The sequence below is a fragment of the Oncorhynchus gorbuscha genome, linkage group LG12 (genome assembly GCF_021184085.1).
Source record: "Oncorhynchus gorbuscha isolate QuinsamMale2020 ecotype Even-year linkage group LG12, OgorEven_v1.0, whole genome shotgun sequence".
In the NCBI taxonomy this organism is placed as follows: Eukaryota; Metazoa; Chordata; class Actinopteri; order Salmoniformes; family Salmonidae; genus Oncorhynchus; species Oncorhynchus gorbuscha.
Window position 1 is genome coordinate 41,538,086 of NC_060184.1, and position 14,498 is coordinate 41,552,583.

The 14,498-nt window shown below is 42.8% G+C and overlaps 1 protein-coding gene across 12 annotated transcripts in view; it reads right to left on the reverse strand.

Moving 5' to 3' along the window:
- Positions 1 to 5,517: 5,517 nt before the first annotated feature.
- LOC123991020 (cGMP-dependent protein kinase 1-like) overlaps positions 5,518 to 14,498 on the reverse strand; it is a 44,745-nt gene continuing 35,764 nt past the window's right edge. For 7 of the 12 annotated variants that reach the window (XM_046292134.1, XM_046292135.1, XM_046292132.1 and 4 more), the window contains 6 exons: positions 13,829 to 13,970; positions 13,413 to 13,576; positions 13,175 to 13,291; positions 13,007 to 13,069; positions 12,827 to 12,902; positions 5,518 to 6,580 (listed from right to left, as the gene is read on the reverse strand). In XM_046292134.1, coding sequence (XP_046148090.1) covers positions 6,494 to 6,580; positions 12,827 to 12,902; positions 13,007 to 13,069; positions 13,175 to 13,291; positions 13,413 to 13,576; positions 13,829 to 13,970 — 649 coding nt within the window. In that variant the 3' untranslated portion in view covers positions 5,518 to 6,493. Of the gene's footprint in view, positions 6,581 to 12,807; positions 12,903 to 13,006; positions 13,070 to 13,174; positions 13,309 to 13,412; positions 13,577 to 13,828; positions 13,971 to 14,498 lie in introns of those variants that run through there. The other 5 variants (XR_006830740.1, XR_006830741.1, XM_046292131.1 and 2 more) reach the window with 5 other exon arrangements.

Consider the following 14,498-nt stretch of genomic DNA (forward strand, 5'->3'; position numbering starts at 1 on the left):
TTACAATCCTTCTGGAAAGCAACCTTTCTCCTAATGTCGTTGACCTTGGTATCTACCCAGCCCTAGTGAGATCCATGAGCCTCCTAGGTTTTGAACAAAAGTCCATGTACACAGAAGAGGACAGAAAATAGGTTTCCTCCGGCTACACCATGGTGCACCACAAAGAGTGCTGTTGACTGTAGACATTCATTGTAAAACAAATCAAATCAAAATGTATTTGTCACGTGCGCCAAATACAACAGACCTTACAGTGAAATGGTTACTTACATGCTCTAACTAATAGTGTAAAAAAGGTGTTAGGTGAACAATAGGTAATTAAAGAAATAAAACAACAGTAAAAAGACAGGCTATATACAGTAGCGAGGCTATAATGGTTGCGAGGCTACATACAGACATTGGATAGTCAGGCTGATTGAGGTAGTATATACATGTAGATATGGTTAAAGTGACAATGCATATATGATGGACAGAGAGTAGCAGTAGCGTAAAAGAGGGGTTGGCGGGTTGTGGATGGCGGGACACAATACAGATAGCCCGGTTAGCCAATGTGTGGGAGCACTGGTTGTTCGGCCCAATTGAGGTAGTATGTACATGAAAGTATAGTTAAAGTGACTATGCATATATGATAAACAGAAATTAGCAGCAGAGTAAAAAGAGGGGAGGGGGGTTGGAGGAGCACACGATGCAAATAGTCGGCTTCAGTAAAAACTGTTTAAAGCCGTTTTGTCCTAGACTTGGCACTCTGTGTCACGGTCATTATATGGAGGAGACCAAGGCGCAGCGTGGTAAGCGTACATACTTATTTTAATGGAAGAACAAACACGGAACAAAACAACAAAACGAACCGTGTAGCTATTATGGCTAGTGCAGACAGGCGACTAAACATAGACAAAGAACCCACAAGCTACCCAAGGAATATGGCTACCTAAATATGGTCCCCAATCAGAGACAATGATAAACAGTTGCCTCTGATTGAGAACCAATCTAGGCAACCATAGACATATAAACACCTAGACTTCCAAAAACCCTAGATAATATAAAAACTGCTAGCAGCAGGCAACCTTGTCACGGAAATCAGAAAAGCAATTCAATCAAATCCTTTACCTTTGATGAACTTTGGATGATTTCACTCACGAGACTCCCAGGAGATAGCCAAAGTTCATTTTTTTCCGAAATAGCTCCGTTTGTTCTTCACGTTTGGCTGAGAAATCGCCCGGAAATTGCAGTCACCACAACGCCGAAAAATATTCCAAATTAGCTCCATAATATCGACAGAAACATGGCAAACGTGGTTTAGAATCCATCCTCAAGGTGTTTTTCTATTCGATAATATACTCACAGACAATATCTTTACAGTTTTGGAAACGTTAGTGTTTTCTATCGAAAGCTGTCAATTATATGCATATTCTAGCATCTTTTCCTGACAAAATATCTCGTTTAAAACGGGAACGTTTTTTTCTACAAAAATGAAAATACTGCCCCCTAGCACCAAGAGGTTTTAATCAGCTATTTTGTGATGTGAATATATACTATATGATACTAATGTATGTGGATACCTACTTGTCAAACATCTCATTCCAAAATGATGGGCCAAATATGGATTTGGTCCCCCCTTTGCTGCTATAACAATCTCCAGTCTTATGGGAAGGCTTTCCACTCAATGTTGGAACATTGCTGAGGGGACTTACTTCCATTCAGTCACAACAGCATTAGTGAGGTCGGGCACTGATGTTGGGCGATTAGGCGGGGCTCGCAGTCGGCATTACAATTCATCCCAAAGGTGATTGATGGGGTTGAGGTCAGGGCTCTGTGCAGGACAGTCAAGTTCTTCCACATCTATCTTGATGAACCATTTCTGCATGGACATCGCTTTGTGCACAGGGGCATTGTCATGCTGAAACAGGAACGGGCCTTCTCCAAACTGGTGCCACAAAGGTGGAAGCACAGAACTGTCTAGAATGTCAAGTATGCCGTGGTGTTAAGATCTCCCTTCACTGAAACTAAGGGGCCTAGCCCGAACCATTAAAAACAGCCTCAGATGATTATTCCTCCTCCACCAAACATTACAGTTGGCACTATGCATTGGAGCAGGTAGTGTTCTCCTGGTATCTGCCAAACCCAGATTCGTCTATTGGACTGCCAGGTAGTGAAGTGTGATTCATCACTCCAAACGAGTTTGTATACTCATTCCTTGCTAATTTAAAATAAAAGACCATAAAATATATTCTGTGTATATACGTATAATATTTTTTATTGAGGAGTTACAATAATTCACCAACAAAAAACATTTATCCCTTTGATATTTCTGAAGAAACCTTTGCTCCCAAAATCATATTTGAGTTATAATTGTGATGAGTCATATATCTGTGGAATAGCATTTTTTTTTTGAGTGTTCAAAGTTTCCACGAGCACAGTGGTCTCCGTCATTGGGAAATTGAAAAAATATGGAACAACCCAGACTCTGTCTAGAGCAGGCTGTCTGAACAAACTGAGCAACCAGGCAAGATGGACCTTGGATCAGGGAGGGGACCAAGAACCCAATGACCAGTCTGACAGAAGTACAGAGTTTATTGGCTGAGATGAGATAAACTGCCAGACAGACAACAGTCTCTACAGTGCTTCACAGATCTGGGCATTATGGGAGAGTGGCCTCTCGGAAGCCTCTGCTGACAAACAGGCTAATGACAGAATGGCTGGAGTTTGCAAAAAAGGCATGTGAAAGACTCTGAGATCATAGGGCAAAATATTATGTGGTCTGATGAGACAAAAATTTGGCCTGAATACAAAGCAATATGTCTGGAGAAAATCAGGCACAGCTCATCACCCATCTAACACCATCCTTACCGTGGTGCATGGTGGTGGCAGTTTCATGCTATGGGGATGCTCTTCGCTGGGAGACTGTTAAGGATAGAGGGAACAATGAATGGTGTCAAATAAATAAAAAATCCTTGATGAGAACCTGCTTTGACCTTAGACTCGGGTGAAGATTTATGTTCCAACAGGACAATGACCACAAGCATATAGCCAAAGCCCAAACTGGGTTACATTCCAAACACTTAGAAGCCACACCCTCTCCCCTCAGCTCTCAAATTAAGTGGACATTTCTGATGACGTATCATGATGTTTGACAAGTTGACACTTGCAGGGCAAGGGAAGAATGAATACATTTTAAATTGACCGCTCTTGCCCGGAAATGTGTCACTAATCCCAAGGTTGTGTTTTCAGTCATCATGGAACTGTTGTGTGTGCCTTACATCCTACTATATCAAGTAAATTGAAAATGACAATGTATAAGTGTGATGTCAGGGAAAGCTATGTGCATAAGCTAATGTTTCCAAAAGCTAACCAAACAAAAACATAATCACTTTTATGATATGTTTTTGAGACGTCATGTGCATTAGTAGCACAATTTCTAACTTATCTACATTCGTTTTTACTTACACTTGTATAACTTGTTTTCTTCTCAATATTAATGTTGGTTTTAATTTTTGGAGTTTTCTTAGCGGTTGTACTATCATTGCGAATTGAATTATGTGGTATTTCAGGCTCCAGGGTGAACATAATTGTACCCTCGCAAACTCAATCAAAAATGGGGGCTGAGAGGCTTACATTGCCAACTTCCCTTGCTTGGCTAATAATTTGGACCAATGACAAAGATGGCCGCGGGGATTCCCCATAGGGCATATGGTGAGGGTAAGAGGAGGAGGGTGTGTTTTTTTATAAGTTTGAAACGCAGCCCTGGAATGTCTTGAGAACAAGAATGTGAGTCGCCCAGCAAAAGCACAGATTTGAATCCTTTTGAAAATCTGTGGACAGACTTGAAGATTGCTGCTCACCACCACTCCCGATTTAAAGTTTAGGTAGATGTGGTGGTGGGGGTTCACAGTGGTGGTTCACAGCAATCTTCAAGTCTTTCCACAAAAGAAAAAATCTGCAAGGAGTAATTGGAGAAAATCCCCAAATCCAGATGTGCAAAGCTCATACAGACATACCTAAAATGTCTCAAAGCTGTAATCAGCGCCAAAGGTGCTTCTAAAAGTATTGACAAAGGCGTGTAAATAATTATGTAAATTAGATATTTCTGTATTTCATTTTCCAAAAATGTGCAAACATGTTTCACTTTGTCATTATAGGGTATTGTGTGTAGACAGGTGAGAGAGAAACATTTTTTTTAATCCATTTTGAATGCAGGCTGTAACACAACAAAATGTGGAATTAAGTCAAGTGGTATGAATACATTCTGAACACACTGTATTCATTTATTTAACCTTTATTTATATATGCATAGTCACTTTAACCATATCTACATGTACATACTACCTCAATCAGCCTGACGAACCGGGTGTCTGTACGTAGCCTCGATACTTTTATAGCCTCGCTACTGTATATAGACTGTCTTTTTACTGTTGTTTTATTTCTTTACTTACCCATTGTTCACCTAACACCTTTTTTGCACTATTGGTTAGAGCCTGTAAGTAAGCATTTCACTGTACGGTCGGTTGTATTCAGCGCACGTGACAAATACATTTAATTTGATTTAACCAGGTGAGTCTTAAGAACAAATTGTTATTTATACTAAATAAAAATATAAATGCAACATGCAACAATTTCAAAGGTTTTACTGAGTTACAGTTCATATAAGGAAATCAGTCAATTGAAATAAATAAATTAGGCCCTAATCTATGGATTTCAAGTGACTGAATACAGATATGAATCTGTTGGTCACAGATACATTTAAAAAAAAGGTAGGGACGTGGATCAGAAAACACGTCAGTATCTGGTGTGACCAATATTTCCCTCGTGCAGTGTGACACATCTCCTTTGCATAGATTCGATCAGGCTATTGATTGTGGCCTGTGGAATGTTGTCCCAGTCTTCTTCAACGGCTATGCGAAGTTGCTGGATATTGGTGGGAACTGGAACACGCTGCCATACACGTCGATCCAGAGCATCCCAAACATGCTCAATGGGTGACATGTCTTATGAGTATGCAGGCCATGGAAGCACTGGGACACTTTCAGCTTTCAGGAATTGTGTAAAGATCCTTGCGACATGGGGCTGTGTATTATCATGCTGAAACATGAGGTGATTGAGGCGGATGAATGGCTAGACAATGGGCGTCAGGATCTCGTCACGGTATCTCTGTGCATTCAAATTGCCATCAGCAAACCGCTCGCCCACACGACCCAATACACGTGGTCTGCGGTTGTGAGGCCGGTTGGACATACTGCCCAATTCCCTAAAACAACATTGGAGGCAGTTTATGGTAGACAAATTAATATTCAGTTCTCTGGCAACAGCTATGATAGAATTCCTGCAGTCAGCATGCCAATTGCACTCTCCCTCAGAACTTGAGACATCTTTGGCATTGTGTTCTGTGAAAAAACTGCACATTTTAGAATGGCCTTTGTAATTATCATGCTGTTTAATTAGCTTCTTGATATGCCTCACTTGTCAGGTGGATGGATTTTCTTGGCAAAGGAGAAATACTCACTAGTAGGGATGTAAACAAATGTGTGTATTGAAAATGTCTGGGATCTTTTATTTCAGTTCATGAAACATGAAACCAACACAGTTTCATTTATATTTTGTTCAGTATACAAAGATGGCCTGGAAGATTTACACAAATGAAAAACAGTAGTAACAAACACTGGAAGCTGTCCTTGGCATCATATACAAAATATTATTAATCATAAAAGTAGTATTGTCAATGGCAATTTGTACTCCCCTTGTACCAAACATATTGATCAATCATCCAGTTCCTTTTTAATCCAATATAAATCAGATGTACTTCAGACCACAATCAGAGATTAGGCATATTGATTTGTTGTTTGTTATTCCCTCCTGATAAGAGTTGTTTGTCCTTAGAGGTCTGATGACTTGATTGATTCACCACAGTCAAGTAAAATAGCTTAAGTCAAGCTAACAGACACTGAGGAAGTGTGTAATGATGTTCAAATACTACATAGTACTTGACGTCATACCAAACCTGTGCTCTGTACCAAACCACAGTATAGGATTCCATTTAGAACAGACTGCATTCCTGTTCAGCCTCCACCCAGCAGTGTTGACATGTACTGAAGCACCTTTTCCCCTCTATGTACACGTTTAAGGGTCATTGGTGACGTATACATTTATTTTAATGTGAAACACATACACTGAGTATTCTATACAGACAAGCAACAGAGACTAACAATAATGCCATCCTAAATTACAAAGTACAATGAGGGTCAACGGTAAAACCATATCTTTGTCCAGCATGAGACATTTCATCCAAACTTTTCTTAAATTACTTAATCTTTCTTTTGGGCACAACACACACATACAGCTTTCAATGAGCACATGTGTCCCTACCCCTACATTGCGTTCAGAGTCTTAAAGGTAAGGGGTAAACCAATGTCACCAAGAAGTAGTCTGATCTGGGTAAATCTATCAGTGAACCCGTGACCTCTGAACTCTGACTCACTTGGACTGGTTCAGGTTCTGGTTCAAGTCAGAGGTTTTTGTCCCAGCCGGAGAACTCCTCATCAGCCAGAGCCTGGTCGAAGGGGAAGCGATCAAAGTTGATGTAGCACGGACCCTGGAGGAAAAGGGGGGGGGGGGGAGCTCAAATCATTGGCTGCCTGGGAATGACAGTCACACTGGATATGACAGTTAATAAATGGCAGCTACTTAAGGGCAAAACGCATTTACTGAGGTCCAAAATAGGGGAGGATAATCAAACATATTTTTTTTGCTTTGGGGAGGGTTGTGTGTTTTTTTATTGGGCACAGGGGAGTGTGTCTTTTCCCTGGTTTACATTAGCTCTTTTGTAGATTTCTTATATACTTTCTTCCATCCTAGCCAAATTTCCTCATCTGCTTGCAATGCACCTCCCATATATTAATGTGCACTATGCTTTTCCACACGCTAACTTTTACTATACCATAATATTGTCAACCAGTCTAACTGTCTATCCTGCCCTCTATCCACCATTCGCAGTGTCACACCCTGATCTGTTTCAACTGTCTTTGTGCTTGTCTCCAACCCCTCCAAGTGTCACCTATCTTCCCAATTATTCCCAGTGTATTTATACCTGTGCTCTCTGTCTGTTACCAGTTAGTTTTGTTCGTCAAGCCTACCAGCAGTTTTCCCCTTGCTCCTGTCTTTTTCTAGTTTTCACGGTTTTGACCATTCTGCCTGCCCTGACCCTGAGCCTGCCTGCCATTCCGTACCTTTTAGACTCTGAATTACTGATCTATTCCTGCCCTTGACCTGTCGTTTTGCCAGCCCCCTGTTCTATTAATAAACTTGTGTTACTTTGACACTGTCTTCTCCTGAAACGTGATACATAGTGACAATAGTGGTAGGTGGATCATTTGTCCAGATCTGCGGTAGGCTAACTAGCAATCATACCACACATAAAAGCATTCAAAGCTGCATCAATTATCATTATGATAATAACAAACAAATAGGAATAGCTGATATGCACCTGGGAGGCCAGGTGCATCATTATATGCATAAAAGAACAGTGAGGACATGATACATGCAGCTCAGAAAGCTCCCCTATTGATCTTGTTCAATTATCCTGCCTAGACTAGCCTTCCACAGCAAAATGCTATGAATAATTGCATTATTGTTTTCAAATGAGTACAAAATTCTACTCTTGGTTGCAGTGAAAATGCCCTAGCACCATGGCCTGATGATTCCTGGCTGTCCCCATCCCCAGTCTAACTGGTCCATCTGGTTGTGTTGCTGATCCAGTTTCTGCACTTCTGCCATTGGCTATGAAACCCTGACCTGTTTCTCTCTAGGTTTCTTCCTAGGTTGCCGCCTTTCTAGGAAATGTTTTCTAGCCACTGTTCTCCTACATCTGCATTGCAGAATGTGTGTACATGAATTTTTTAGGACAAATAAAATCTATCAATCCAAACTGTGTAACGGCCATTTGATGAATGGAAAGAGACATCTGTTACAAAATAACAAAAAGTTTAATGACATTCAGAGATTGTCAACCCAAGTCTTGGATACTAGGAGGGCCTACAAGGTAGGGAGGGAAGTATTTTCTGTTTGTCGAGATCTACATAGTCTATTTCAAATCAAATCAGATTTTACTTGTCACATACACATGGTTAGCAGATGTTAATGTGAGTGAAGCGAAATGCTTGTGCTTCTAGTTCCGACAGATATCTAACAAGTAATCTAACTATTCCCCAACAACAACCTAATACACACATCTAAATGGGTGAATGAGAATATGAACATATATGGCTAAGCGATGGCCGAGCGGCATAGGCAAGGTGCAATAGATGGTATAAAATACAGTATATGCATTTGATATGAGTAATGTAAGATATGTAAACATTATTACAGTGGCATTGTTTAGAGTGGCATTGTATGAAGTGACTAGCGATCCATTTATTAAAGTTGCATTGTTTGGGTCACAATATAGGCAGCAGCCTCTCTGAGTTTGTGAATGCTGTTTAGCAGTCTGATGGCCTTGAGATAGAAGCTGTTTTTCAGTCTCTGGGTCCCAGCTTTGATGCACCTGTACTGACCTGGCCTTCTGGATGGTAGCAGTGTGAACAGGCAGTAGCTTGGGTGGTTGATGTCTTTGATTATTTTTTTGGCCTTCCTGTGACATCGGGTGCTGTAGGTGTCATGGAGGGCAGGTAGTTTGCCCCCGGTGATGCGTTGTGCAGACAGCACCACCCCCTGGAGAGCCTTGCGGTTGAGGGCGGTGCAGTTGCCGTACCAGCCTGACAGGATGCTCTCGATTGTGAATCTCTAAAAGTTGGCAGGGTATTGGGGGACAAGCCAAACTTCTTTAGCCTCCTGAGCCTCCTGAGGTGAAGGTGCACCTTCTTCACCACACTGTCCGTGTTGGTGGACCATTTCAGTTTGTCTGTAATGTGTACACTTAGGAACTTAAACTTTTCCACCTTCTCCACTGCTGTCCCGTCGATGTGGATAGGAAGGGTGCTCCCTCTGCTGCTTTCTGAAGTCCATGATTGATTTAAAATGTTTTACTCACATCAGCCACGGAGAAGGAGAGGTGGGGGCGCAGTCCTTGTTAGCGGGCCACCATGGTGGCACTGTATTATCCTCAAAGTGGGCAAAGAAGGTGTTTAGTTTGTCTGGAAGTGTGACGTTGGTGTCCGTGACATGGCTGGTTTTCTTTTTGTTGTCCGTGATTTCCTGTAGACCCTGCCACATGCGTCTCGTGTCCAAGCAGTTGAATTGCGAATCCACCTTGTTTCTGTACTGGCATTTCGCTTGTTTGATTTCCTTGTGGAGGGAATAACTATACTGTTTATATTTAGTCATATTTCCAGACCTCTTTCCATTGTTAAAAGTGGTGGATCGCACTTTCAGTTTTGCGCGAATGCTGCCATCCATCCATGGTTTCTGGTTAGGGTAGGTTTTAATAGTCACAGTGGGTACATCTCCAATGCACTTCCTTATAAAAGAACTCACCGAGTCAGCATACAGCTCGATGGAAAAGCACAGTGGTGGAGCCGATTCCGACAACATATCCCGAGAGAGACATTTTTCCGTGAAGCAGAGAATGTTACAATCTCTGATATCTCTATGGAAGACAACCCTTGCTTGAATTTGTGGTGTTGAAAACACAAACCAATATTAAAGTGCTCGAAGACGGTATGCTTAGTTTATTGTTTGTGCATTGGCACAGAAATCTGTTGGTGAAAAATTCATTGCATATATTTTATATAATTATAAACATGGCATCAGAATCATTGTCTGCTGCCAACTCTGATCGTAGTGTAATGAAACAGGCAGGAGAGTGTGCCCGTCCGTGGTGGTCGGCGAACCCTCAACCTTCTGGCCCATAGCCCTGCATGGCATCAACTGTGCCACAAAAGCATGCTGTAGCAAAGTCAATATCCACATTTATAAACACAGGGTCGCTACAGTTATTTGTATTAGTGGTCCCCACCCCCATCAGTCCATTTCTGACTGCCCCTTACCACTCAATCTGTAACATGAATGTCACTTGACCTTTATAAAGTGTGAAAACCTATTGCTGGCAAAATGTGTTCACTAAAAAGACAACAGCTGTTGAAAATAAATTTGGGTTGAAAGAGTCCGCTGTGGTGTTCATATGTCGCTGCGTCAAAACCTTTCTTGCAGTGGTGGACAGTTGTGTTATAGTGGCAAAAACTCCTGGTTCAAATCCAGCCTGTATCACAACCGGCCGTGATTGGGAGTCCCATAGGGCGGTGCACAATAGGCCCAATGTTGGCCATTGTAGGCCATAAGAATGTGTTCTTAACTGACTTGCCTCGTAAAATAAAGGTTACATTTAAATATATATAAAAATAAAAATGGAAGATTATTCTAGCCCCTCCATATTAATGGTATCTGTTAATTTTATATAAGTCATACTTGTCACGCCCTGGACATAGAGAGGCTTTTATTCTCTATTTTGGTTAGGCCAGGGTGTGACTAGGGTGGAAATTCTAGTTTCTTTATTTCTATGTTTTCTGTTTCTATGTTTTGGCCAGTTATGGTTCTCAATCAGGGACAGCTGTCTATCGTTGTCTCTGATTGGGAATCATACTTAGGCAGCCTGTTTTCCACCTTAATAGTGGGTAGTTGACTTTGTTAGGGGCTTGTATAGCCCTAGTAAGCTTCACGTTAGTTTTTGTTCTTTCTTGTTTTTGTTGGCGACATTCAAAATAAAAATAAATGTATGCTCACAGCGCTGCACCTTGGTCCGGTCATTTCCCTGACTACGTTCGTGACAGAACTACCCACCACAAATGGACCACGAGGCGTGGCTAGGAGGAGCAGCATTTTCTGGAGGAATGGACATGGGAGGAGATCTTGGAAGGTAAGGGACCCTGGGAATAGCTTGAAGAGTATCGGTGTCCAAGGGAGGAGATAGAGGCGGCGAAAGCAGAGCGGTGACAATATGAGGAGTTGGCACAGCGGAGCAGGCACGAGAGTCAGCCCCCCCAAAAAAACATTGGGGGGGAACACAAGGAGATTGGCTAAGTCAGGTTGGAGACCTGAGCCAACTTCTCGTGCTTACCATAAGGAGCGTGGTACTGGTCAGTCACCATGTTATGCGGTGGAGCGCACGGTGTCTCCAGTGAGCGTTCACAGCCCGGTGCGCTACATTCCAGCTCGCCGCATCGGCAAGGCTAGAGTGGGCATCCAGCTAGGACGGCTGGTGCGGCTCAGCACATCTGGCCGCCAGTGCGTCTCTATGGCCCAGGATATCCTGCCTCCAACGACGGCCTCCCGTCCGGAGCCTCCAATGATGGCCTCCCGTCCGGAGCCTCCAACGACGGCCTCCCGTCCGGAGCCTCCAACGACGGCCTCCCGTCCGGAGCCTCCAACGAGGGTCCCCAGTCTGGGGCCTGCATGAGGGCCCCCAGTCCGGGGCCTGCAACGAGGGCCCCCAGTCCAGAGGCGCCACCAAAGTGGGGGGAGCCAGTGGTGGAGCGGGGACTGCATCCTGCAACGGAGCCGCCAGCGAACTAGATGCCCACCTGGACCATCCCCTATAGAGTCAGGTTTTGCGGCCGGAGTCCGCACCTTTGGGGGGTGGGTACAGTCACGCCCTGGCCACAGAGGCTTTTATTCTCTATTTTGGTTAGGCCAGGGTGGGCATTCTAGTATCTTTATTTCTATGTTTTCTGTTTCTATATTTCGGCCGGGTATGGTTCTCGATCAGGGACAGCTGTCTATTGTTGTCTCTGATTGGGAGTCATATTTAGGCAGCCTGTTTTTCCACCTTAGTTGTGGGTGGATTACTTTGTTAGTGGCCTGTATAGCCCTAGTAAGCTTCACGTTCGTGTTTGTTTTTTCTTGTTTTTGTTGGCGACATTCAAAATAAAAATAAATGTACGCTCATCACGCTGCACCTTGGTCCGGTCATTTCCCTGACGACGTTTGTGACATTACTACTCAAATTGTCTTACTTCTCGCTCCAAAAACCATTGCACATATAACACACAGTGGCTGAGGAAAGGCACTACTCCCAAATCAATGTAGTTCTCATCATACTTGCGCCTCTTCTATTGTCCAACGTCCCTGTTTGTTGTTCGATGCTTTCCCAGGTAAGAGGGGAGTAGCTCTCTAGGTGCATCAGATTCACAACTGTCAGTGTCCATGCTAGCTGGGCTAGCAACAAATGTAGAGTTACTGATGCTCACATTTGATGCGCTCGTGGAAGCAGAACAACTCAACAGGTGCAGGTGTAGTACTAGTACTACCAGTAGAGCTGGTATCTTTCTCTATATAGGCAGGCCTTACTTTTTTGGACCATTTATCCAGAATGAGCAGCGTCTAAGTTTGGCTACATACAGACCGTTATTGGAATTCCCACGAGAGAGTAAAAGTAAATTTTTTAACCTTTATTTAACAAGGCAAGCAATTCTTATTTTCAATGACATCCAGTGGGCTAACTGCCTTGTTCAGGGGCTGAACAACAGATTTTTACCTTGTCAGCTTGGGGATTTGAACTTACAACCTTTCGGTTACTAGTCCAACGATCTAACCACTAGGCTTACTTGACTAGGCTACATATTTGACCTAGGTGGTTTAATTTGATTTTTTGGGGCAGTGAAACGAGGCTACTCAGGCGAGGAAAAACAAATCTGAATTGACTATTTGAAAAATATCAACCACATTTTTATTTGTCATACACCGGCAGATTGTGCTTACACCTGGGGGTACACATACCCCAGTTTGGGAATAGCCGTTTATAGACCATAGAGTGTACAAACTAATGTCCCTAAAAATGATAAAGTATTCATACCCATTTATAAATCCTTCGAATGACCCCTTTAAAGTTACCTGCTGTGGCTAGACTGACCTTACGTATGAGTCTGATTGTAGGAGCCTCCACCTGGCCCACACGCAGCTTGTGCCAGTTCATACTGCTGAACCACCTAGAGTGGAACACAGGAAATGGGGAGAGGGTGAGAGTCCTCAGAGAGAGAGAGAGACCAAATAATGGGTCATACACAGTGGACGGTTGGGTCATCATTGTTACCTGTGGTGGCGTACATCTTTAATCCCATTCTTGGTGTTTCCCAGCCTCTGACCCGGTCGAGGCCTATGGGCCATAACAAAACATCAACAACCAATCAAAACACTTACTTAACTGAGGCAGTTAGAACAGAACCTAACACCCCAGAACATAGGGTGGCCCATCTCTCACCTGCACAGTTTACTGATGAGGGACTTGGCCCCCTCGCCCATGTAAGGTGGGAACTTGAGCACCCCGTCCAAAATTTTAGGGTAGATCTTCGCGGGCTCAGAACTGGAGAATGGAGGGCTGAAAGGTAAAACAGTCTGAGGATAAAGCAGTATTTTTAGATACTACTTTACAAAAATGAAGAATTGTTAACTGAAATGTCTAGCTGCTTTAAATCTTTCTGTGCAGATGTGTACAGTACCTCCCCACCAGCAGCTCATAGACTAGGATGCCCAGGGACCAGAAGTCAGCAGCAAAGTCATGTCCCTGGTTCTGGATGATTTCTGGGGCCATGTATTCTGGAGTACCACAGAATGAGTAGGTCTTATTACCATGCACTAACTCCTTAGCAAAGCCAAAGTCCACCTAGGTGTAAAAACACACACATTCAAACCCCCACACATATTCAAACACAGAGTTATGAATTCATTAACTATTTGGCAAGTACATAGTCTCTTGTGATATACATTAACGTTCATAGCTGGACAGTTCACATGCAAGCAAGATTTACTTCTGGATGCTGAGATTAGAAGGCACATACACAGAAACATGTGACAAGAGATAAAAAGTACAAGAGATTGAAGCAGTGAAAGAGGGAAAGCGTAATGTAGCACCTACCAGTTTAACGTAGCCCTTGGCATCCAGCATCAAATTCTCAGGCTTGAGGTCTCTGTACATGATGCCCTTTTTATGGAGGTAGGCGTAGGCCTCCACTACACAGGCAGCGCAGAATACAGCAATGGGCTCATCAAATCGTCCACTGTAAAAACCAGAGACAATGCAGACAATACAATTTTGATCTTAATTAAATGTCTTGAAGAATCTACAACCTCAGTTGTGTTTATCTGAATGAGAAGACTTAGGGGGATTTCACTCCAAAATGGTTTGGTTGTTTTTTTCCAAATTCTGGTACATTTACCCCCTTAGTTCAGCACTTGGGAGCGCACTAAACAGTGCATCATGGTTCATTCAAAAACGGTGGTCTTGGTCCGATTTAATTCGTACCGTGGTGTGGTTCGGAGCAAACACAGGAAAAGAACCAGAGTCGCACATTATTATTGGTCGTTGAACTCCTAGCATCTTATGAAATGCACACAGCATCATAATTTCAGATCTCTGAAACATTCTGTGAGTAGCAACGCATTTATGAGTGTATCCTATGCTCCCGCAATTTGTTGGAACACCAAAGCGAAAGTAATATGAAGATTGGGACACACAAGTGATGCTTCATTATCATCATAAATGGAGAAATGTGAGAATGTTTGTCAAATAGCAAATTACTTGCATG